The sequence below is a fragment of the Etheostoma spectabile genome, chromosome 3, assembly GCF_008692095.1.
Source record: "Etheostoma spectabile isolate EspeVRDwgs_2016 chromosome 3, UIUC_Espe_1.0, whole genome shotgun sequence".
NCBI lineage: Eukaryota > Metazoa > Chordata > Actinopteri > Perciformes > Percidae > Etheostoma > Etheostoma spectabile.
The window spans coordinates 15,031,392-15,057,596 of NC_045735.1; the positions used below are offsets into that span (position 1 = coordinate 15,031,392).

The 26,205-nt window shown below is 41.9% G+C and overlaps 2 protein-coding genes across 6 annotated transcripts in view; both read left to right on the plus strand.

The window, feature by feature from the left end:
* LOC116675716 (SR-related and CTD-associated factor 4) overlaps positions 1–11,799 on the plus strand; it is a 31,556-nt gene extending 19,757 nt beyond the window's left edge. For 2 of the 3 annotated variants that reach the window (XM_032507349.1, XM_032507356.1), the window contains 2 exons: positions 10,396–10,534; positions 10,772–11,799. In XM_032507349.1, the coding sequence (XP_032363240.1) occupies positions 10,396–10,534; positions 10,772–11,205 (573 nt within the window). In that variant the 3' untranslated portion in view covers positions 11,206–11,799. The remainder of the gene's footprint in view (positions 1–10,395; positions 10,535–10,771) is intronic. The other variant, XM_032507355.1, reaches the window with a different exon arrangement.
* Positions 11,800–12,292: 493 nt separating this feature from the next.
* The window catches only part of tiam1b (TIAM Rac1 associated GEF 1b), a 67,992-nt gene continuing 54,079 nt past the window's right edge, over positions 12,293–26,205 (plus strand). For 2 of the 3 annotated variants that reach the window (XM_032512144.1, XM_032512147.1), the window contains exon 1: positions 12,293–12,453. The gene's annotated coding sequence lies outside the window, so the exon portion shown is untranslated. Of the gene's footprint in view, positions 12,454–12,571; positions 12,821–26,205 lie in introns of those variants that run through there. The other variant, XM_032512145.1, reaches the window with a different exon arrangement.

Here is a 26,205-nt window from a genome sequence, read left to right on the forward strand (position 1 = left end):
AGTGTACCTACATTAAAAAGCAGTCCGCCTAAGCAATGAACAGCCGTTGACGGGGGCAGCAGCAAAATGTATTTTAGCCCTCTAAAAAAAAAGGCCCACCTAAAAAACTATCAGTTTGTATATGCTATATTAAGTTTTTTTATACTGCTTTCCAACGCCGGACAGGGAACTGAAGCCGTTATATCTATTCCTGCTCTGACTCCGGGAGTTTTTAATGGTTAGTTCGGTCACGCAATAACACAAACAAACCAACCAAGGCAGCAGTGTTCTTGGTCATGTTGATTTTTGTAGGTGGGCCTTTTTTGAGTTTTATGACCACCTAACAATTGAGATCATGGGAGCACAGCATAACTCATGATTTGATTCCGATATTGAAATTTTGACTGGAACAGTAAAATAGCTTGAAAAGTTTTTGGTCGAAGGCAGGCATTAAGGAGTGCCACTTAAAGGGGGGTGAGATGCTAGTGTATGTGTGTAGTTTTTTTTTTTTTTATCTACAGGCAAAGCGCTGCCACATTTTTGTCCAATTATTGTGTAGGACAGCCTTTTTCTTTTTGGAATCATAGAAAATGTGAAATTCAAAATAATGTACAGTTAAGTTGTTTAATGCTTCCCTGTTTTACCAAATGTCCCTCTGATTCTGTGCATTATGGGATTTTACAGAAATCTGCATTTGCAGCCTTCTAAATCTTGAGCGCTACCCCTTTATTTTTGTTTCTTTTTTTTTTGTCCAATCACTACAAAAGGTTCTATGGCAGGCATCCTACATACCCACATGACCATTGGAATTTCTTGTTTTAAAAGGTAATACACAGGCTTGACTTCTTCGGATTTAAGACATGGCTTTTGAGAACCTCATGAGGCTAACCACTTTTAATACCTGCAAATAATACTTACCTCATACTCTTTGGCAAATTCACCTTTTTTTTGGATGTAAGGACCGTGACACACCAACCTGCTAATCTGCCGTCGGACAGTCTGGCGAGGTCGGTGACTTGAGTCTGTTTGGTGTTTCCCGTGCCGTCGTCCGTCCGGAGTGGACCCGAGGGGTCGTTGGCCTTCATGTTGGCCAACCTGACATCCTCATCTGAAGGCGGGCTCTGCTGGCAGTCAGACTAAAATGACCATTCTGATTGGTGGAGTGCAAACCCAGAAACGAGGAGGGGTCTAGACTAGTCTCTCAAAATCTGACAAATCTTTTAAAGTGGCCTTTGTGGATCTGAAATGAAGACAGATTCAGTCACTGCGCGGCCGATCTCTCCTTAAAAGGTTTTCCGAAACACAAACAAGCTGCCATGACAGTCTGGCTGTGAATTTCTGGAGACCCACATGACGCGTTCGTCCAATCAGCTGCCAATTTTCATTTTCTGCTGACGGCCAGCCGTCTGGTCGGTGTGTCGGGCATACAACCCACATGAGTTGTGTAGATCTGAAGTTCTTTTTCTTACCTCATACCTGCATATAAATGTTTGGCGTTCTGCCGGTGCGAATCACGGACAAGCTTGTACCTATTGCAGTACGTTTGGCTACTCGGATAGTAATGCAAACTGAGGAAAACCCTTACGCTGCTACTTTTAACATTATCCACATCAATTGAGCTTTGAAAGCAACTCAGGCTATATTGGATGACATGCATCAAAACACTATTGTTTTATGTATATATCTACATAATCCCACACCAATGGCATCTTGGCACGTGTACCTGTCAATACATGCCGCCGTTTCCAACATCAATGTGCGTCAACATTCCAAAAAGCTGCAATTTCCTCATATTTGCTCTTTGGATGGGAAAGTCCCAGCTATATGACATGTTTGGTATGTGGTACAGGTGTCAAATAACACCTCAACTAGGTGGTCAGTGTGTGTGTTATGCTAAAAGAATGGAGTTTCACTGTCCGGCGCAGAGAGGGAGATTAGTGGGGGTGAAGAAGTGGCACAAAAGAGGTGCATGGCTAAGCAATGCCTGCAAAGAAATGATGTTCCTGAACTTTGCAGATGAATTGAACTGTTCCGGCCATGTCTGCTCAACACAGTGGGGTTGACGGAGCTTGTGCCACTTTTTTCACCTCTTGCACAATAGTTCCACAGTAATTTAAAAACAAAAGAACGGCATACTGTATATAATTTCCACTATTCCATATTTTCATCTCAGAAATGATTAAGATGCTCGATTTACATTTTAAAATGTTAAAATATGTTTGAGAAGTTTTTCTCCCTGGATCCCCTGCAGTAGTTAAGTTTCAGAATTAGGTTTTATAACACTAGGTTTAAGGGCCAAGCTCTGTAATGTTTTGATATTGGTTTCTTAACAAACATCTTCTTAGTTGCAAGGCCAAGTCAGTTCAATTCTATTTATAGTATCAATTCATAACAACAGTTATCTCAAGACACTTTACAGATAGAGTAGGGCTAGACCACACTCAATGAGCTCTTATCTTGCACACATTACTTTACCTCCTACGTTGCCTAGTCTCATGCCAGATGGTAAATATCACCTAGCAAACTGGCTGCGATTGTAATGTTTGAAGAACATTGGGGCTGTTTCATTTGAAGATCAGAAAACTGAAATTTCTTATGTTCTTATTGCAGGCTGTTTGCATCCCAGGGTCTATGTTTGGTATCTTATTTATCAATGTTTCATGGATAAAACACTAAACAGACGTAACAGGATCTTTCCAGTACTATTAGCCATTGCTTCTACAGGTTACCCGGCATGTTGAAGTAAAGTGGATACAACACAAAATGTTGCCAGCCGTCGGAATGAAGTGGACAAGGTAAAAAAAAAAAAAAAAATCAGGTTGGAAGCCAAGGATGAAAAAGTTTTTACTGCACATTAGCACACCATAAACAAGGATTTAATTACAGAGAATGCAAACAGGGCTTATGTGCAGTTAACACAGGGAGCACATTTCATAACTCCAACCTTCTTTCTAAAATAGTTTTAGCCTTGTGTGAACCCCTTTCAACACTTTGTTGTAGTAAGAATAAAATAAATCACAAAATACATGAGACATGACTGAAGTGGCCTGCAAACGAACTTCTAAAACCAGCTTGTCGGCATCAAAACATTAATTCATAGAACATTGTGATTGTCTAATTATGCACACTGAACAAAATTATAAACGCAACACTTTTGTGCGCTCATTTTTCATGAGCTCAACTCAGCTCTGACTTTCTACATACACAAAAGGTTTATTTCTCTCAAATATTGTTCACAAATCTGTTAGTGAGCACTTCTCCTTTGCTGAGATAATCCATCCACCTCGCAGGTGTTGCATATCAAGAACACATCTCCAAGGTGAGTAAGCGAGGGAGAGGGAGTAAGGACCCCTCCCCACCCCCAAAAAAGAATTACAGTAAATTTTAAAATGGCCTTTTATTGTGGCCAGCCTAAGGCACACCTGTGTGGTAACCATGCTGTCTAATCAGCATCTTAATAGGCCTCACCTGTGGGGTGGATGGATTATCTCGGTGCTCACCAACACAGATTTAGACAGATATATTTGAGAGAAATAAACCTCCTGGGGTACATAGAAAAAGTCTTCAAATGAGTTCAGCTCATGAAAAATGAGGGCAAAAACAAAAGTGTTGCGTTTCTAATTTAGGCCAGTGTAGAATGCAAATAACCTTCCGTATGCAGCAGTAAAATAACCCTGTAAAGCTCTCGCAGCATAAATTACTTGCATTCCTCAGTTGGACATTTAGCTTTCAAATTATTAAAGTATCAGTTTTTCATGATCAATTTGTCAGCTTTAAAGGACTGACACTCAACTTAAACAAAATGAATATATGAAAGACAAAGTCACCACTCTCAACCACATTTTTTTTTTTAAAGAAATACCTGTTTCAAATAATTCCACTTAGATGTATGCTTAATTTGAATTAATTTATGCTAAATTTAAGGTAGTCTGAATTATATTAATTACACATTTACGTTTTCACAAAGGTTTTGGATTTTTTACGTCCTTTAGCCTGTGCTTAGAATAGAAATTAAATATTTGTGAATGTAATCAAAAGAGATGTGATGTGTCATGCTGTAAAACCATGAAAAAAATGTTTAAAAAAAGCTTTTTATTTCTACATGTTGTAGACATGACCGGTCTGACTCTTAGCCCTCTGGAGCATTCTCACATGCACTGAATAGGTCCACATAGCTCAGTCATTAATGTGGATTATAATGTAAACTGAGCAGTCTTCTCCTTTCAGTTGTTTTCAAGTAAAGTGACATTTCAAGGAAAGAGGAAAATTCTTCACTTACATCAGACACATGAGGCCTCACAAAGGTGAGTGTTAAGAGAATGTTCTTTGGCTGTAGGGATTTCCACTCGTGGATGAAGCTGTGGAAGGGTTGGAAGGTAATGAAAGGCTCATTCATAATAAAAGGGACTTGTCTGTTTCCATGACATTTGTTTACTCATGAATAATTGAATCTAATCTATCAAGCTCTAAAGGCTGGTTTATTGTAGAGATGCAGCATTACTGTCTTTTCACATGTCTTCTAAGTAGCAGGTATAAACAAAGGAACTAAATTGACGATTGAAAGCACTGAGTTGATACCCATCATGGATGATGGATCTTGATCACAGATCTAATGCCCAGCTGCCTGCACGTGGGGTTTCCTATGTGGAAATAACCTGCAGGAAAAATGGAGCAGCAGACGTCCTATTTTCTGTCATATTTGCTCCTGATGGAGTGAAACACCAGGGTAAGAGCAGACCCATATATTGCTTTCCCCAGAGTTCTGACTGCATCAAGGCTGTTTGACCTTTGAACTGCTTTTTCTTTGTTTCAATTATACATTAGTAGTTAAACGGCGCGACTTATTTAATTTATGTAAAAAATGACAGGTTATTTTATGTACTGTCAAAGTTTAGGGCAGCAAGATTAATTGCAATTTTATGGAAATTGCAATGAGGACTAGTGCAATATCAAAGTCTCAGAGGAACACAACATTTGTTAAAGGGAACTGTGTCAAACCCTTGTGAATGAGGTACTGAGCTGCAGAGACGTCCCGGCTTACAACTGTTATTCTACAGACTACGGAAAACAACTTTGGTACAGATCCTCACAAAAATCACACATGATCATTTTTAATTCAGATTTATTATTAGTCAATGAAAATGAGAATAATACAAACATGATCATTTCCTTCAATATTGTGAACCATTGCAATCGCAATATCAGTCAAAAATTATCGCAATTACATATTCTCATCGTGCAGCCCTATCATGTTTCCTCTGATTTCTTTTCTGCAAGTAGTTAAATTATATTATTCAAGTAGTGATTTAAGATAATTTAGCGCAAGGACTTACTTTCTGCCATTAAATGAACAATTATGTAAAACTTTGGGTCACACTCATCAAGCAAAAAAAAGAATTGTAGTTTGAAAGCTGCTTGAGAAAAATGAAGACATAGCTAAGAAAAAGACATCCCCTCCCTCAGTGCTTCCCCCTTCAAATGAGGTTCACTAGTGTGCAAGTGGCAAACTTAAAGCCACTATGTGTAGCATTTGTCCAACTTTGGAGACCCCTAATGTCAGTATCAAAATGAACATTGTAGCAGACAGAAGTGTACACCTTGCCATCACTAATTAGCCATTTTAGCGAAGATAGACAAATATCAAAATGATAGGCTGGTGATCGAGCATCACTCTCTTCTGGAGTGAGTTTAACAGTCAACTAAGTAGTAAACGCCAATCTGTGTTTACAACGGCTTCTGGCTGCTGATTTTGGTTGCATTCAAAAGATCTGACCAAAACAAATGTATATCCTTATTACCCAATATGATGACAAAACTTTAAATATCAGAACTAGTTGACTTACTGGCCTGAGTAAGGCTAGTGATCACTCAAACAACGACCCCCCCTCTCAAATACTGAATCAAGCGCAGAAGTGCTTTACCTGCAGTTCCTCTGATGGCCACTGAGTTCCAGGAACAAAAGATTATTGAAATAACTGGGGAGTCCCCAAATTCTCTCTTGAAATATAGAAGTAAGTATATTATCTGTCTGTCAAACATGTAGTGATGTGGGATAAATTACATCAGCACTATGTTAATAGCTTTTCTAATTAGTATGATGGCATACAGGTTTGTTTGTAGAACAATGAACAAACCTGGTGAAAATTGTTAAAATACCAAAGTAAGAATTTTCTAACTGTAGATATGGTCCCTTCAAACTCTGTTTAGAGTCCTAGTTGTGTGTATGTGTGTGTTTTCATCACTTATGTAAATTATTTGAATTTATACTTCAATAAATTCAAATATACCCTTTCAATTTGCAAGGTATACTAGGCTGATGTGTGTACAGTACATGTATGCATAACAGGCAAGACACACCTTGCAGAGTACAGTCCTGGTTGGGTGTTAACATCCAGGGGAAATAATATTTCAGAATGTTATCGTCCTTGGACAGTTTCAGTCACCGGATTATTTTATTCTCAGAGCATTTGATATATTAAAAATGGCCAAGATGAAAACTTGTACCAAACCTTACCAACATGGTTCTAAATGTTGCCTACGGTTCTGTCACTTCAACCTTTTCGGACATTGCCAGGGAAACCTTTCCCGAGCTATAGCATTGTAAAAAAAATAATAATTTGTAACTCATCTGTGCATATTGCGTTTTGCTTTTCACACTCCATACGTGTGATTAAGATCAATTGCAACAGAAACCACTCACACATACACCTGTCTATATTAACAACTCTCCTGTTGAAATTGTCAACACGTTTAAATTCTTAGGCATCCATATTTCATGGCTCACATGGTCGTTTCATATCTGATGTGCCATTAAGAAGGCACATCAGAGGCTTTATTTTTTGAGGTGTCTTAAGAAATATGGTATGTCCCTTAATATTCTACAGAACTTCTACTGTTGTACAATTGAGAGTATACTGCCAGGTAACACTGTAGTGTGGTTTGGTTCGGCTACTTCACATCATCCTAATCTTCTGACAAAGGTGGTTAAAACTGCATCTAAAACCATCGGCGTTCCACTTGAACCATTGCAACATATTGATTGGAAACATAGTACTAAGAAGGCATGTAGTACTATGCGAGATTCTAGTCATCCTGCACACAACCTCTTCTCCCATCTTCCATCAGGGAGACGTTTGCAGAGCATCCCAACGCGTCCATCACGTTATAGGGAGAGTTTTTATCCTCAGGTGATAAGGTTACTGAATGAGGGCCCAGCAGGAAGGAGGGCTGGGGTCTGGATTTAGTCACTTAGCCACTGTTTATTGTGGTGGTTTAATGGTTTTATGTTTTTATATTATTATTATTGTTATTATAACTGTTACTGTTGACTGGTGCTGAGAAAGTGCAATAAGACATATTGTATTTCAGTGCTGTGGTACGCTGTACTAAGGTGCATATAACAATAAACTTGAACCTGAACTTGAAATAGGTGCTTTCCATGTGAGCAAAATCTGTTGTTCCTTCTCATTTTTGAACACATGAATCATTAGGGGGGGTATTTTGTGTATTTGTTGTCCTGTTGCTGCGCACTGGGAGGCCGCTCAGTCAGTCCCATTTTGAAGGATATATCAGGAAGCAGATTTGTAGGTGAATTTGCTCTGTAGTCTGCGTAGCTACAGCCAGCTCTGGCAGCAAGGACAATCTTTAGATGACCACCTGGCAGCATCTGGTAGGCTATGAGTTTTACCTTGATGTGCTCAGTGAGTCTGGCCAACAGTTGGCATGCCTTCATGTAAAGAAATGTGATTTGTATTAATGATAGATTTAGGGTTGTAGGTTAAATGCATGACACATGATTTCCATCTGTGGAAAATTGAAATTGAATGAGCTTTTTGAGTTAAATGCATGAATCAGTGGACTTACATAAATGTTTAAACAAACCAAATTATCCTTCTTATCAAAGTAAATTACCAGAAAGGGAAGTCATGAAGTAACTGGTACAGCACATTAAAGCATTATGAATATGTTTCTTATACATTTGATATGTGTGATGATTTCACCGTGACTTGATTACTCAAGTCATTCTGACTGACTTTGAAATCATAACTACAGTATAACCTTAATTTGCAAACACGTGTCAACTTGTCACAGATATTAGTGTACATGCTGTACCGTATTCTGTACGTTCTATCAATTTAAAGTTGCATCAGTATAAGTAGTATATAGTAGTAGTAGTAGTATAAGTACTATGTCATTGATAAAATGCAGTTAGTTGGTATGCCTGTCAAATGTTTGTGTATGGCAGGTCAGTAATATCAGCTCTCGCAGAGCAGTACCTTTTATCCCTTGTTAGGAAGTAAGTAAAGTTGCATGTCTATCCTTTACAAACCTAAGATTCAAAGTGCTTTACAAAAGATAAAAAGATTAAAAGAACAAAAGACTAGTACAGCACAGAGATTACATCAGAACAATTAGATGTGTCACTAGTCAAAATTGAGCCCATGCAGCAAACACAAACGAGATGGGTCTCCAGACTTAAACATCTGAGAGACTTGGCTGAGCTGGCCCAGGGGAGACTGTTCCACAGCCTGGGACCCGGGTGTTTTCAGTTTTGTACGAGGGACAACTAAGAGGCCTTGTTCACAGGACCTGAGGAGCCTAGCAGAGGTATATGGCATTAGTAGTTCAGTAATATAGTCTGGAGCGAGACCTCTCAAAGCCTTACGGATGATCTCGTATTAAATGCTAACTTTAATTGGCAGCCAGTGAAGAGACATCAGAGGTGAGGTGATATGTGCTGTTAGTGAGTAGTCTTCCTTGCTGCTGAGTTTTGGACTGATTGTAACCGGTTAACAGCTTCTTGGCCAAGAACTGTCTTGACATGTTTGTGAGGCTGAGGCAAAAGATTTTCTATTAGCAGCCAATGAACCAAGGTTATTTAATTGAAGGTTTTGCAACATCCAGTTATTAATACTCATCTCAGCAAGATACTTGTGCATAGTAGTTAAATTGGAGACCCCAGGCCTAACCGATAAATAGCAGGATATCTCAAAACACGTAACACTTTTTAATTAAAGGTAGTGGTGGTTTGTCTTAGTTCAAATTTGTGTGTGGTTCCTTTCCTTTCTTTTCCTTTCCTTTCTTTTCTTTTCCTTTTTCCTTTCCGTTCTTTTCCTTTCCGTTCCTTTCTTTTCCTTTTCCTTTCCTTTCTTTTCCTTTTCCTTTCCTTTCTTTTCCTTTCCTGTACCCTATCAGGCACTCAAACATCCCTGCCCAGGCATCTTCCTTTACTTTGACCTTAAAGCAAAGCCATTGTATTGACTGGAACTCTGAAACTTTTTCAGATCAAATTTGGTTGTTTAGGGGTATTATGAGAAGTATTGTTAGGGTTAAAAAGGAATTTTCACCAATTTGCAACTCTCAAGTTTGCTGCAACAAAAAGCCTCCAGAATGGCACACATCCTCCCCCCATAGTTCCTCAGAAGTTGATTTGTTCATGTCTATTCACAACTGTGTGTGTTTGTAGTGTTTATAAAATGTGTAGTGTATATAATGATGGTATTTGATGCTATGATCAAGCAATTTTAAACAAAATGCAACCAGGACCATTGTCCTGAGCAAACGTGCGTCTTATTCTGTCTGGGTGTGTTAGTACTGATGCATTTAGTGACACATGCATCACCTGACTATTCTGTATTCCAGCAATGTATTATGGGATTGAGAACCTTCAGCCACTTAAAATGCATCATTGAATATTTCAAGCTTTTTCTTCAATTTCCTTGAGAATAACAACATGGATGTGGATGGTTGGAGTGGTAACTAGCTGGACTGAGAGTTTTTTTGTTTGTTTTTTTCTGTTTTGTCTAAATGAGATAACATGCTATGTGCTATGTGTACTATACATACAACTGCTGTATGTATTTTGGGTAAGCATACACCTATACACCTACTCATGACTGTGTACTACAGCTACTACATTTGATTCTTGGTCCCCTTTCTGTTTTATGTTATGTGCCTTGTTGTACTGTTTTTATTGTCAAATGTACAAAAAGATCAATAAATACATGTTTTGTTTGTTTTTTTTAAATGGAAAATATTTGGGAAACTTTCAAAATACTGGAGAGAAAAAAGCTCAAAAGATTTTTTTACTTCACGAAATGTGACAAAGATAAATACACATGGGATGCAATCAGAAGATGTTAATACAGTTTGTTTCAGTTCGTTCACTACTTCAGCAAAGCTTTCTTGCTCATTTTACTTTAATCTTAGCCTGGATGTACAGAGCTGGGATAAAGCCTGGACCCCCCCCCCCCCACACACACACACACACACACCACACACACACACACACACACACACACACACACACACACACACACACACACACACACACACACACACACACACACACACACACACACAAACAAACTTACTTTAATGTTAACAGGGATGCCATTGTGTTTCTTTGTCTTCCAGGTGCCACTGGTTCAACAGGCCGTACCCATCAGGAGTCCAGCTGCTTTCCCTGGCCCCATCATGCTGTCCCCTACCTCCATGCCTCCAGGAGGAGCTCCTTTCCTGCCCGCGGAGTTTGGCCCTACAAAGTTGGCACCAGGTAAGCCATCTTTATAGAAGAAAATAAGGTGCATTTTTCAACTATCAGCAAAAGGGGAGACGAGAGTGCAGTCATGTTGGACTTAATGATCAAATGAACAGATCTATGCTGTAGTGTTGTCACTGATGTGGAATTCATGTTACTACTTCAAACATTTGCTTTGTGCTCTGTTGTTTTTTGCGCTGCCACAATACTTAATTTACCACGAGGGGATCCTTATCTTATCCTATTTTGCAGCAGGAAGTCTAAAACATCCAGAAGAGTCCCCCAAGGATTCTAAAGGAGACAAAGGCACACCCTCAGATTTGGGCAGGGACAACCACCTGGGGTCTCCTGGAGCAACGGTGATGACCATGCCAGGCCCAGGAGTCCTGCAGGGTCCCAGACCGGGTATGCCTCAACTGCAGCCCCCTCCCGTCATGGCAAATCCTCATCTAGCTCCATTCCTCTCGCCTCCAAACATGCCACACATGCCCCTGCAAATGATGCCCAGGGGACCCATGTTCCCACCAGATAGGTTCAGAATGCCTATGCCCTTTCCTCCTCGTGGCCCTCCTTTCCATCGACATCCTTCAATGGGACCCGAGGGCATGGATGGCAGAGAAGGGAGGCATTTCCGAAATGGGAGGCCAGGGTTTGGGTGCCCACCCTTCCACAGAGGGAGATGGTAGAGGTCAGCTGACTCACTGTGACGTAAGTATCAGGACACCTGGATCAACAAGGACTGCTGAGAACAATTGAAGGTGCATAAACCTGTGTTCAGACTCTATTTTACACCACCAGAACCTGAATGAAAAACAAGAGGCGGGGTTGTGAATGTGGTCCATGCTCCTACAAGAGACCAGAGAAGAGACTCTGCTGTAAATAATGGATGTGCTTGTAGCTGTTTGCTATCTTTTTGTAAATGTGAAGTTGTTTAGTTTAAGCTCAAATTAGTAGTTGGAGGTGAAAACAAAGGCAAAGTCTGTATTTTTTAGCTTGTTCCCTCACCACAGTTTTTGTGTATGGAAGGATACAGTAAATATCTATAAATCATTCTAATTCATACCTTTTTGGTATTTTGTTTTTAGTAAAATGCCTTTGTAACACACTAATGTTTAATTCCTCACCAGAAAAGTTGGATTTCATTTGAATGAGAAGATTTCCTGTCTGGCCAGTAGAGGGTAGAGTCAGCCCTGTTACCATGGCCACCCTCTGTTGTACATTAAGGTCACACCTTATTGGATCATGTGCAGTGAATATTAAAAAGAGGTACAACTATCTGATCAGGCCCTTTTATTTGATATTTTTAATCTCTGGTTTTTTTGGGATGATAAGCAGTCCTGCATACTATCACCTTTGAACATCCCTTAGCAAACAGCCATCATACATTTTCTGTGGGTGGCTATTCATAAATAATGATATGCAATTTACTTTATGTCTTATATCAAACTATATTTATGGGATTTTGATAATTATGTGGCTTATTATAGCTGCATAAACCATTATGAAACCGTTTAGCTTTTTGGTTCTTCAGAGCAGCCTCCAGTCTCCTTCCCATTCACATTGCTGGGTTGAGTGTGTGCATGTGATGGGGGGGGGCGAGCCAGCCTGCACCAAAGAGCCTGGCACCTTATCGATCTGATTATTACTGATCAGGGTTTGCTCCCGTCATTCTAACACTCAACCCTCTCCAGCTTCTGCTACTGCTCCTTTCACACGGTCAGTGATTGGCTCCGAGAGGCGTCCTCATGATCTACTGGCACGCCGTCTCCGTGGACCGTGGGCTCCGCCCCTCTCCGCGCTGGGGTAACGAGACGCTTGGTCCGTGGACTGGCAGACCTTGGAGAGGCGCCAGGATCCAGAGACACGGATGGAAACACGAAGATTCGATGAACATCCGGACGCAAGCAGCCAGATCCCGAAAGTGGCGCGGACAGGTACGTAAGGAGAAGCAGTCTTGCTGTCTTAGTGTTGATACGCATCATGTCCCATCATGCTTCCGTGTGGTCCTAGCGCCGCCCCGTCGCGTGACCGCGGCACTCAATCATGCAAGTTCACGAGGGCTTTAACTGTCTATGGGGCTGACGGGGGCGTCGAAGGCCGATGGGTCGGCTCGTTCGGTCAGACATCAGTGGCTTTGTAGCCTGAATCTCGGCTGTTGGTGGAGGAGCATGCTTGGTAACACGACACGCAGCCCTCCGGACTCGCCGAGCCACCTGGGAGGTGTTTGAACGCCTCCTCGGTCATTAGGCTGTGCTGTTGGGGGGAGAGGAGCTGCCGTGGATAACCTCAGTGCGGTAAATGGTAAGCTATGCGTGGAGCTCCAGATGCCCCAGCCTGTTACCCTGCTGTGTTGGTAATGAATGTGTTTTCAGAATGTATGACTGAAATGACAGAGCTTATTTGCACAGCTGCGTTCCTATGACCTTATGGTGTCAAGTTAGTTGCAGCGTCACTGCCATAGTGTGCTGCTGGAAGTGGCGTCTTCCTGTCATATATCTATATTCATATGTGTGGCTGTGATCAGCATCCTGACGTCTTCCTGTCATATATCTATATTCATATGTGTGGCTGTGATAGCATCCTGACGTCTTCCTGTCATATATCTATATTCATATGTGTGGCTGTGATAGCATCCTGACGTCTTCCTGTCATATATCTATATTCATATGTGTGGCTGTGATCAGCATCCTGACAGGTAGGTGCACAGGGGATTAGAAACGTGTTTTACTCCCAATCATGGGACCCTAAACCCCATGGCTTTATAGAAGATATTAAGTATTGGGCGGTATTTGCTGTGATTGTATTTTCTGCAATTTGTGCTGCTGAGAGAAATATTGTTTTTGTATAAAGAATGTCACCACTGGGGGGGTGAGGTGCAGTTTTTGTGGATTTTGAGGTGTGTTTAGGATCATTATCCATTTGTAGAAGCCATCCTCTCTTTAACTTCAGCATCAAGTTAGCGTCCAAAATTTGCTGAAATTTTATTGAATCCATTTTTCCTTCTGCTCGTGAAATGTTCCCTGTGCCACTGGCTGCAGTACAACCCCAAAGCATGACCCCCCCACCCATACTTAACAGCTGGACAGAGGTTCTTTTCATTAAATTCTGGGCCCTTTCTTCTCCAAACATACCTTTGCTCATTCCTGGAATGGTGTAGCCCAACTCCAGGGTCTCCAGGTCTTTCTGAATGGACCGGTCAGTCTAACGGGGGTCTGGACTTGCTTTTCTCCCAATCCTGCAAGCTGTTCGGTCTGATATTGTTCTTAGTCTTCCAGATCTTTAACTTCCACTGTTCCTGATGACGGCCATTTCTTAATTCCATTCCCAACAGAGGATATCGGCATCTGAAAACGCTTTGCTATCTTCTTCTAGCCTTCTCCTGCTTTGTGAGCGTTGACTATTTTCAGTTCCAGTTTTCTAGACAACTGCTTAGAAGAAGCCATGGTGCTGATTGTTGGGGGGGGTCAGATGAGTCTGGACCACGGTGCTGATTGTTGGGGGGGTCAGATGACTCCTGACCACGGTGCTGATTGTTGGGGGGGTCAGATGAGTCCTGACCACGGTGCTGATTGTTGGGGGGGGCAAACCTTTGCAGATGCCATTTTTTTTGTTTTCTGTTATTTTGAAATGGAAAAATATGGAAATAAAATCTAACTTTTTTTGACATGTAACACGAATGTCTAATCTGTCATTTGAGGTCTTTTGGAGATTTTTTCATCTTTTCTTGGCTTCTTTATGCACATTAATACATGTGTATGTGTGTGTTCTTTCTTTCTTTTCCTACCTCATGTTTCCTTGTGGAGGGTAAAGGAAGAATGTTACTGCACAGGGAAACTTTCAGCTTTGCATGTGAGAGTAATCGCTTCGACTTGATCAAGCTGAATATGGAATTCTATAACTTTCAACTGACATGTACTGTATGTATATTTTACATTCCTCAGCATTGCTCTAATAAACACACAGAGGATTGTGGACCCCGTCTTTAGGACGTTGAGAGCTGCCGGTGAGAAGACTACTTGATCAGAAATGTTGCCTAAAGGCCGTTTTATGGTTCTGCGTAGAATCAACGGCGTACCCCTGCAGACCCTCACAGCCCCCCTTGTGTCTAGGCTGGGCCCTACTCAGCCGTGGCTTCGTAGTGTTGAATTCCCCCCCCCCCCCAACTCATTTCCTGGTTCTCCTTCTCCATAAACAACATGAAAGCAAGGAGAGGGTTAACTTCTCCTGCTGCAGTGTTTCTCTCACTATGACTCTAGAGTCACAACTTGCTCCGAAGACCATCACCGTCCCCCTCTCCCCCTCTCCCTCGCTCCTCACACACAACACACATGCCTGCTCGAGACACACACCAACGCACAAGTAAACAAAGAGTTTTGCGATTGACTCTCCGGAAACAACACACCCCCTAGCGTTCTGGCGATGCAAAGAAACGCGTTCAACCCCGATGCAGAACTTCGAAAGGGTCACGAAGCCGTAGACCATTAAAGCAGTTTAACCCTACGGGGCAATAGCAACCGTCAATGTATGTCCTCTACATGTGCTGTTTATGCCACTGACAGGCTCAATTAGTTATTTTGCCTGACTACTTGGGGGGGGGGGCAGAGTTGGGTTGGGAACCAGAGGGTTGCTGGTTCGTGTGTGTGTGTGTGTGTGTGCGCAAAAAAAGTGTAAATTTGTAATTTCCCCACTGGGTATAAACAGTATAAATTTAAAATGATTACATATTTGTGTGTAACTGACTAATGCCAGGTGAACCCTGTAAGTTTAGCTTTGCCTAGGGTTAGCTTACCTCCGCTCTGTCTGCAGCTCTCCACTCTTGGAACAACATTTTTTTTAGGGAAAGGTCCTTTGCGATAGGATTGCGTGTCCTCTTTGGCTGCATAGACATCCCGCTAACATGGTCACTGCAGACTAGATGGTCTGCAAGCACAGTGAAGGGACCGGAGAGCAAGGCTACTGTGTTGACACAGCAGTGGTCCTGGTGAGGGGGCTCAGGAGAAAAACACGTGACTCTGTGTTTGATACTCACAAGAGGCTGTAGATTTTGAGTGGGTTAGTAATTCTAAGTTTGGTTTGTTGTATTGGGTACTAGTTGTTTCAGTAGAAAATTGTCCGAACAGAACCCGAACCTTAAGCTATGCATGAGCCAAACCCAGCCTGAATACTGTCTGTGGGGGAGAGCCATGGTAAGGAAGCATCCAGCAGAGGGACTTCAGTGTATGGTGACCTGTCCTCAGGGTGGTAACCTGAGCCCCCTGTGTGACATGCCTGCACAGAGACCTCGCCCTCTGTCTGTCTTTGTGTGGTCGAGTTGAAACTAGTTTTGCTCCCCCTCTGGCTTGTGTCCACACTCCTTAGCTGTCCATCTTAAAGATGTCAAATGTTAGTCCAACTCGAGGCAGTGTAGCGGCTGGCGGAGCCACACATGAAAGAATGTCTACACATTCATATGGTAATTTGTTGGCTTTTTGTACAATCCGTGACTTTGTTCTTCATGCGTCCACAGACATGTACTACCAACCGCAGTTGATTTCTTGAAATGCACATAATTTAACCCTGATAAGTGTTCTTTATGAATTATTCATATCCGTCCCACTTGCATATAGTTAGTTACTTTCACTCTTTATTCCTTTGCAAAGTGGTGCAAAGGAAATACTGTCTTGGGTTTAGCTTGCTGTAAAGTGAATAACATACTGAGCCTAGTGTGATAATGCCAACAGACTATTCACTACCTACTGTATTACTGTTGTTGTGAATTTTGAAAAATTGATGGTTATATTAATTTCATAAGCGCAGTGTGTTTTTACATGCTGTTTGACTTCTGTAACTATTAGCTTTGTTTTCTTACTTACTCGAGCCATGTGTTTGGAATAAAAGCAAACTGCAAAGAAGAAGAGGAGGTTTGTTGTGGAAATATTAAGTGCATAAGTTGGACCACAACCACAAAGCTAGAAATCATTCCCACTAGGAAATTTGCCGTTCATATAAGTGGCTGATTGTGGGAATTACAATGAGCGTCCTGAGCGGAGCTGAAGCCTCAGTGCCATGCACACACATCTCCAGATGTGGAAGGAAAATACCATCTGAGTAGCCCTTATTCTGCCTGTCGGGTTTTAATAATGAAATTACCACATTTATACTCTACTGCAGTTCTTAAATGCAATGCTGGCTGAGTTGTTTAAATATTTGAATAAAGTCAGGGTGCAGGGATGTTTGGAGCATTTCATATTTGTTGATGCTGAATAGAAGCTCTGTTCAGCAGAAGGAGATCCCAAGTTTTTTCTTTGAATTATAGAAATATGAACCTTGAGATATTTAAACAATTAATTTATTAATTGATTAGTTAATTGACAAATTGATTTAGTGTTTGATGCATCTTTCAAAGTTGCCTTTTTTCTTTTTAATTAAAGAGGAGAACCTGGTTGTGTAAGAGTGTTGATGTTGCAGCTGTGAGTGGCGTCTGTGCCGACCTTTGTGTTGGACGCAGTCGGCGCCGGCCCGTTGCCAGAGTTGTCTTGTGAGAATTATCTGCCCTGCTTCTGCACCGAACAACGCATTCTTTATACAGGAGCAAGATAGACGTCGTGTTGCAGCCATATGCAAGATGGGATTTTATCCAATTATTTTGTCACAACAGTATATCCGATAATCACATTAGGAGTTTGTGGGGAGGGTTTTTCTTTTTCTAAATCAAGCAGTCTCTGCTCCTCCAAGTTGATGGATGAAGGACAACCATGCTTGTGTTTACATCCGTGTTGTATTCAGCCCGGTCTTCCCTTGTTCCTCCTGACAGGACATCTGTCTCCATTAGAGTGTTCTATTGATGTGCTGCTGTATCAGCCTGTCGACGGTTGAAAAAAGGAACCCCATTGTTCTCCACAATCAGCCACATTGTACACATCTGAGACTGTAGCATTGTTTTGTATATACCGTGTGCGGCATAGCGTGAGATCCACTAAATCTATAAACTACTTATTTCACATGTATTTAAAATGAAAAATGCATATATTTCTCATTTAATACCAAATACAATTTCAAAAGACTGAAAGTTGCCACATACTCCAGCATCTGACAAAGTGAGGTCACATATGATGAATTCCCGACGTGCTGACAGTCAGCGTAATCTGGATGAGCATGTAGAGATTTGATCCCGGATGCTTTCCAGAGGACAACCCCTGTACATGCACTTTTAGAGTGACTATGATAGGCATAAAGCATGGTGGATGGTTCTTAGCTTGACTTCTAAGCATAATAAAGACATGGGCTTTCTCATGAATTACAGACTTAAAGGAATATTATTCCCCGCAAAGTCAAACAAATAGGTACTGGGGGTTGCATCTTTTTTTTTCTTCTTTTTTTTTTTATATAGAAAAAAGTAAACAAGTGCTCCCCACAAATGAAGTCCACCCGCCTGCCCCTTTTGAGCATTGACTTGAGCTTCAAAGCTTCCTTTGAGGTTGTGGTAGCCTCAGAAAAAGATTCGGTTCCACTTCCAGTGGGCTGCTATTCCAAAGTGAGAGGCAGACTAGTGGATGGCCTTCAGTAGCATTGTGGTAGTCGCTCTTCACAATGGCCATGGGCTTAGTTTCTCATTTCTGAGCTGTGAGCAGTAACGTTGGAAATGCACATGGGGAAGATCATGAGCTCCACGCGGTTTGTTGGGGCTACGAATCTCTTTGGGGAGGTTGGAGTTTGGTTAAAGGTCGGACTGTGAAGATCCAGGACTTAGCCAAAAAATGTGAACATATGGCGTTTTTCCACTGCTGGTAACGGCTCGCCTCGGCTCGCCTCGGTTCGGCTCGGCTCGGCTCGGCTCGGCCCATTCTTCGTCCGTTTTCCATTGCCGATTGAGTACAGCCTCAGCGTGGCTGGTCACCATAGCAACGCGTGATGACGTAATTTTCAGCGCAACTCACAACAGCACGTCGCAAACTCGCCGCGGCCAGATGAAATGTTTTGTTTCAAAAGAAGCTGAAGGAAGCAACAAAAATCACCGCTAAAAAAACGCGAGTTTGGGAATTCTGACGGAGTTCAGACGTCGACACGACGGTTGTTCGCCGACACAAAAGGGTAAGTTAAGTTTCCTGGTAACGTTAGCTAACATTTGCATGTGTTCAGCGTCGCAGTCAGTATTTACTAGACGCTATATAAAGTACAGTACATGAACTTTAGCAACCATGATTACACACCAACATGTCTGCTGTGTACTGTTTGTGTTTTCAGAGCATTCACGCTTTGTAAAGTCACCGCCGCAGACCGTCCGGTGGGCGATGTCCGACCGGTGAGCTCTCTGGTTTTGACTACTGGGCTTCGTATAATCTTTATGAGAGTCACGGAGAGGCTTATGACAACGACTGGGATGTATCTGGGACAGCAGAGCCGGCGGGGACACTGTCACAGGGGGCAGAGGAAGAAGACCGGGACGTACGGGAGGGTTTGATGCGCTACTTGAAAAGCGAAATAAAAACTTTTCTTATATATATTGTCTTGTTTTTTTAAAGTAACAGTGTGCAATATTGGAAACGACATGAAGCCGCTAGTAGCCCGAACAGTTGAAAAGTGAGAATAGTGCAGAGAGTGGATAATCTGTCGGTGTCCGGCTAGATTTGTTTTAAATGTCCCGTTTGTTCTGGACACACACTCCGCACTCTTGTCTGCTAACAACGTAGTGATCCGACCAACCAGCAGTCTGCAGGTTTCCACGTCACCTTTTGGTATCGCCTCGGCTCGCTTGGAACCTCGACTGAGGTAGTACTAAAAAAAGTACCTGGTAGCAGGTCCCAGGGACTTTTTGTAATGGAAAACCAAAAAAGGCGAGTAGAGCCGAGGCGAGTCAAGTAGATACCATGCAGTGGAAAACCGCCATTAAACAACTTCTCAGTCTCCCCCCCCCCAGCCAGCTAAAGCCCAAACGGTCCCCTAAACCCCTCCCCCCACAACTGAGAATGAATGTGTGTGCCTGAGTAGTGATTGAAATGCAGTTTGGCTAAATTTGGCGCAAAAGTGTGTTTTGTATTAAGATGCCTAGGTTACATAAAGAATAACTGTCCATTTAAATGATTATTTTTAGGCAAGGCAAGGCAGCTTTATTTGTATAGCACATTTCAGCTACAGGGCAATTCAAAGTGCTTTACATAAAATCAGTTAAACAGATAAAACAAGTAAAAACAGTTAAAAATCATAAGCATTACAAACCGGTAAAACACATGAATAGACAGTTAAAAAATAGACACATAAAACACAAGAATACAAGTTACAGTGCAGCATAAGAAATTTAAGGCAGCATCAAAAAGAAAGGTCTTCAGCCTTGATTTAAAGAACTGAGAGTAGCAGCGGATCTGCAGGTTTCTGGGAGTTTATTCCAGATATGAGGAGCATAGAAACTGAAAGATGCTTCACCCTGTTTAGTTCTGACTCTGGGGACAGAAAGTAGACCTTTCCCAGATGACCTGAGAGGTCTGGGGGGGTCATAGTGTAGTAGCAGATCAGAAATGTATTTTGGACCTAAACCGTTAAGGGATCTATAAACTAGCAAGAGTACTTTGAAATCAATTCTTTGAGACACAGGAAGCCAGTGTAAAGACTTCAGAACTGGAGTGATGTGATCCAGGTCTTGGTCCTTGGTCTTAGTGAGGACTGGAGGGATGTGATGCAGTTTCTTGGTCTTAGTGAGGACTGGAGGGATGTGATCCAGTCTCTTGGTCTTAGTGAGGACTCGAGCAGCAGCATTCGGAATCAGCTGCAGCTGTCTGATTGATTTTTTTTAGGGAGACCTGTAAAGACCCCGTTACAGTAGTCAAGTCTACTGAAGATGAAAGCATGGACAAGGTTTTCCAAATCCTGTTGACACATAAGTCCTTTAACCCTTGATATATTCTTAAGGTGATAGTAGGCTGACTTTGTAATTGCTTAATGTGGCTGTTAAAATCCAGGTCTGAGTCCATGACTACACCAAGATTTCTGGCTTTGTCTGTTGTTTTTTAACATTGTTGTTTGAAGCTGAGCGCAGACTTTCAATCGTTCCTCTTTTGCTCCAAAAACAACCACCTCAGTTTTCCTTCATTTATTTCAGAAAGTTCGGGGACTCCAGCCGTTACTTTGTTCGATGCACTTAGTCAGTTTTTGTATTGACTATATCCCCTGGCGATAAGGTTATGTAATTGTGTGTCGTCCGCATAACTATGGTAACTTATTTTGTTGTTCTCCATAATCTGAGCCAGTGGAGCATGTAGATGTTAAACAGAAGAGGCCCCAGAATAGAGCCTTGGGGAACTCCACACGTCATATTTGTATATCACAAAGTAATCCCTATTCTGTAAGTAGGATTCAAACCAGTTTAGTGCTGAGCCAGAAAGTCCTACCCAGTTTTCCAATTGGTTTAGTAATATGTCGTGGTCGACCGTGTCAAATGCAGCACTGAGATCAAGTAATACTGAGATTGAAATTTTGCCACTATCTGTGTTAAGGTGGATGTCATTAAAGACCTTGAGAGCCGTTCAGTGCTGTGGTGTGGTCGGAAACCCGACTGAAAGGTATCAAAACTGTTGTTTAGTGACAGGAAATGGCTAAGTTGTAGAAAAACCGCTTTTTCAATGATTTTGCTTAAGAACGGAAGGTTTGATATTGGCCTATAGTTGCTCATTATTGATGTGTCTAGGTTGTTCTTTTTTAAAAGTGGCTTGATTACTGCAGTTTTCAGGGCCTGTGGAAAGATTCCTGACAGAAGAGACGTGTTCACAATCTGTAGAAGATCAGAAGCCAAACAAGTCGAAACATTTTTGAAAACACCCGTTGGTAGAATATCAAGACAACAGGAGGAGGATTTCAGATGTTGTATAATGTCCTCCAGGTTTTCATGGTTGATTATATGAAATTCTGTCATATTGGACATAGTTTTGCTTGAACACTGTGACAACACATATCCTGACTTGATATGGAGGCACTGACTGTTTGTCTAATCTTCTGAATTTTGTCTTTGAAGAAGGAGGCAAAGTCATTGCAGGCCTTGGTAGATAAAAGTTCAGATGCTACTGGTACTGGAGGGTTTAACCTATCGACAGTGGCAAACAAAGCACGTGAATTATTATTGTTTCTAGAGATAATATCAGAGAAAAAGGACCTTCTTGCATTCCTCAGTTCCAAATTATAAATGCGAAGTCTCTCTTTATAGGTGTTATAATGGACCAGGAGATTTGTTTTTCGCCACCTTCGTTCAGCTTTCCTACACTCTCTTTTTCTGCTCTCACCAGTAGGACATTCTCCATGGAGATCTTTTCTTACCAGAGACAACTTTGACCTTAGTGGAGCAATGGCATCAATAACTTTTGTAATCTTACAGTTGAAATTATCTACAAGCTCAGTGACTGAGAGCCCAGAGAGGGGCTGGTGTGGAGGAGAAAAACTGTATAAATGTGTCACTGGTGTTTTCAGTGATATACCGGTTTCTGATTATCTTTGTTTGGACCTTTTGGGCCCAGAGATAGTGCCGTTAAAGAAAACACAGGAATGATCTGAGAGAGCAACGTCAGTCACCACAACCTTGGAAATGTTCAGACCCTTGGAGACTATCAGGTCCAGAGTGTGCCCCTTATTGTGCGTGGGCTCTGTCACATGCAGAGTCAGTCCATAGTTCTCAAAAACACAACCCAGTTCTTTGGTCCCCCTGTCCTGGGGGGTCAACATGAATGTTAAAATCACCCGCAATGATTACACGATCAAAGTTAATGCAGATAATAGACAGCAGTTCAGTGAAGTCATCAATGAAGGTTGCACAATATTTAGGTGGCCTGTAGATATTTAGAAATATCGCTTGAGGGGAAGACTTTAGCTGAAGAGCCACATATTCAAAAGAAACAAAATTTCCATAACATATTTGCGTACAGTAGAATGAGTCATTAAACAAAATGGCGACTCCACCTCCTTTCTTATTCACTCTATTCTCACTCATAAAACTGAAGTTAGGGGGAGCTGACTCGATGAGAACAGCAGTGCTGTTATTATAGTCTAACCAGGTTTCAGTTAAAAACATAAAATCTAGATTGTGCTTAATAATAAAATCATTGATTAAAAATGATTTTCCTGCCAAAGACCTGACGTTTAGTAAGGCTAGTGTTAGTGTGTTTTCTTTTTTTGGGACAGGCTGTAGCTGACGAGGAATGGATGCTAAATTTGCTAAGTTTGCAGTTAAGTGCTTATTCACCATTCTTTTCCTATTACCTGTCACAACAGAAATTGAGGAAGAGTTGAATCCACAGGGCCCGGGCTTGTCTTGGAAAGAGTCCTGAGTGTCACTAGTCCTGCAGCCAAGGCCCGGCACATATATGCTTGCTGGATTTTGCACACAAGCGTCCTTATCAGTCTGGGGGGAAGGAGTTTTCTGACATCCTGGTAGTGGTGCTTGGCGTTTTACTTTTGCCCGGGGTTGAGCCATGGGGGTAGGAAGGGGTGTATAATTGATGGGGGAAAGGGAGTGTGGAGACATCAGTAGTGCCTCATAGGGTTCGGGGTTGGTAAAGGGGTTTGACGGGTGCGGGACGGGTGAAGAGGGGAGTGGAGGTTTTGTGTCTCTGGTCTCCCAGGGTCAGATCTTTGCACAGGTGGGGGCTGTGCTGGATCACTGCCGCACTTTGTTGTGTCTTCCTTTTGTTTTGATTCATCTTGTCTCGTGTCCTTGGCAGAGGGAGCAGATGTGTAGCGCAGAAAGTAAAGCAGATTAGAGGTGAACAGCTTTACTCCTGGGTTGTTAAGGGAAAGTCCATCTGCTTTAAAAAGATGTCTGCGCTCCCAGAAAATGTTAAGGTTGTCAATGAACTTCAGAGAGTGGACGGTACATTCAGTTGAAAGCCATTTGTTTAGTCCAAACAGTCGGCTGAATCTCTCATCTCCTCTTCTGACTGACGGTATAGGACCACTGATAAACACATTTGCGTTTAGGGGGGTGACTGTGTCAAGCAGTTCCCTAAAGTCCAGTTTCTGCAATTCAGACTGTTGCTTTACAACATCACGTGACCCGATATGCAGAATAATGTTCTTCACAGTTGGGTGTTCTGCCACGATAGCTGGAATTTTTTGGGTCAAGTCAGACACCGTGTCTTTGGGAAAACAGAGTATTTTGGTGTTTTTACTGTTTTTTAAAGCAGAGTCACCCACAATCAGGGTTTGAGGCCCAGTTGTTAGCTTTTTACTTTTTGAATTGCTCTCAGGCCTTACCCTGCTGTGTGGTGATGAGACGCAGTCCCGGTCATCAGACGTCTGTCCAGCGTCCTGCAGCAGAGGAGCAAATCTGTTATCCAGTTGCACACCAGGTTGTTGGGGGGGCATTTTGTTGCTTATTTTCCCTTTTGCAGCTGTCCACGGCTGTGTCCTACTAGGTACAGGGGTTGAAGAGGCGCTCTGCCTGGATGATAATGCAGGCCAGCCGGTCATATCACAAATCTCAGGGCGCTGTGCCCTGCCCGTTAGTCGTCCTCCCATTTCCCAGGAAAATGATTTAGTCTTAGGCTTCGCACCAGACGAGTTCCAGGGAGGACCGCCACTTGTTGATTTGTTACCCGTTCTACAGCCCTCCTGTTTCTTTGTAGCTTTGTTGGTGCTAATTAGCCGTGTGTTAGCATGCTTTTGTCCATAGTTATGGGTCCATGGTAAAGTGGTGTCCTTTCCACAAGATCCGTTAACTTCCACGTTCACTTCTAGTCGGTGAACCTTGGTTTCCAGAAGTGCAATCTTCTGAAGGAGTTTGTAGTAGTCTTCCACGGAGAAAGGAGGCGTCTTGCTGCTAATTAGCTTTAGCTACAGTCACTGTAGGACAGGCTTGAGCTATTGGTAGGCCACACTCACACAGAATAATGTTAAAATATGGCAGTAGCCTACTATATCTACAAAAAATGTATAGTCCAGTCTATTTTAAGTGTCCAAGAGCCGCTGCTCATAGTTTCTCTCAGAGGAAAAGCAAGATTATCAGCAAAAATATGCAAGCAGAGGCAGGAGCAAGCAGCAAAGCGTCTGCACTGTAAGAAGCAGGAAGGTCCGACTGACATGTTAATGTATATCAGTGCTGACAATGATTGGTTAAGTTTATCATATAGTCACCTTACAAAATAAAATTGTAGAATTTTGATGATTTCTTAACCCTTGTCTTCCCAAAAACTTTTTTCTGTCGTTTGTCTCTTTCTCTTTTTCTAATTATGATTTTGGCGCTTTTTTGAAACCTTTTTGTCCGTCTCTTCAATGTGAGTTTCTTTTTAAAGTCGTGGTCCATAAATCTTATTTAAATGACATTATACCTTATTTTTGAGTTTGAAACAAAGCTGAAATTATTAGTTGAGTAGAGGATGCTGAGTGAATCACAGACTGGTTTAGTCAAAATACTGTTTTAAATCCATTTAAACATTTTTTTAAAGTAATTGATTTTACCTGTGAAGCATGGTGCATCCAAGTTATTTTGGGACAATTTGGTTGTAAGAAAAACATAATTCTGATTATAAAAAAACAAGGACAACACAAGGGTTAACTGTTTAAAGTAATGTATGAAGGATAATGTAAATCATTGCAGGTTTCAGCCTCATAAATGTGAGAATTTGCTACTTTTCTCTGTTTTTATTCCATAAATTGAATATCTTGGTTTTGAAATATTGGTTGGACAAAACTGTTTGCAGACGTCTCCACAAGCTCTCCAAAATTGTGATTGTGATTGTGATGCCATTTTGTACAATTTTCCTGAGATTGAACTATTGATAAAGAAAAATGAAATGAGTAAGATGTAATGCAGTCCTGTTTTGGACTGTAAATCAGCTCTTACCGGGCTATGGATGCTTTCGTGCAGTTTACAAATTCTTGTTGGCCAAAAAATGGTCTGTGTGCTTTGTGTGGCTCAGTATCTGGTTGACCCTAACCAGCAGGTTGTTAAGTGTAGACCACTGCAATTTTTATCTGCTCCAAGCATCTTTAATAAGTAGTATTGGAGAACTACCTATGCTGTATAGGTTCAGCACCGACCAATCAATTCCAGCCTTTTCCCTGCATTCTAAATGATCTCCCTCTCTATGCCGGGGTCTTTGATGTCGACTCTTGAGAGGCAGCTCACTGCAGGAGACCACTGGGTCCTCCGCTAATGATCTCTGCCCGGGCTGGGGTTACTGCTTTCATGTCTTGCATAACAGTTGCATTTTTCTCTTTTTAGATATCAGTTGAACATAGTGTTCTTTTTCAGTAAAGTGGATCATCTGTTTCTTCAGAGGGACACGGGGGGGGGGGGGGGCACCATAAGGAAAATAAACACTTGAACCCTTGTGGTGATGGATGTTCTTTTCAGTGTTGGAGATTCACAAAATCCCTGCATGCGGAACCAGATGCTGCATACAGCCGACCAATCAGCTCCAGCTTGATGTATGCACTGTTGTGTTCATAGGCCAGTAGCTTTGTGCACAGTTGTGTCTGGGAATGAACAGACAGACGTCTTGATGCATTGTGGGCAGTACTCATCCCCTGAATGTTTAATCGTGTGCGAAAGACGAAAGCATTTTGGTTTTTTGTAGCTGTTCTGTTGCTGATAGACGCCAGTGGTTTCATCACACTGGGCTTGTTTCTTAGCACTCCCAATGTACTGAAAGTCAGGTATTATATTCACATTCTCACCCTGCTAAAGTCATGCTACTTTTGCCTAATAATGTGACTCTTTTCTGCACAGC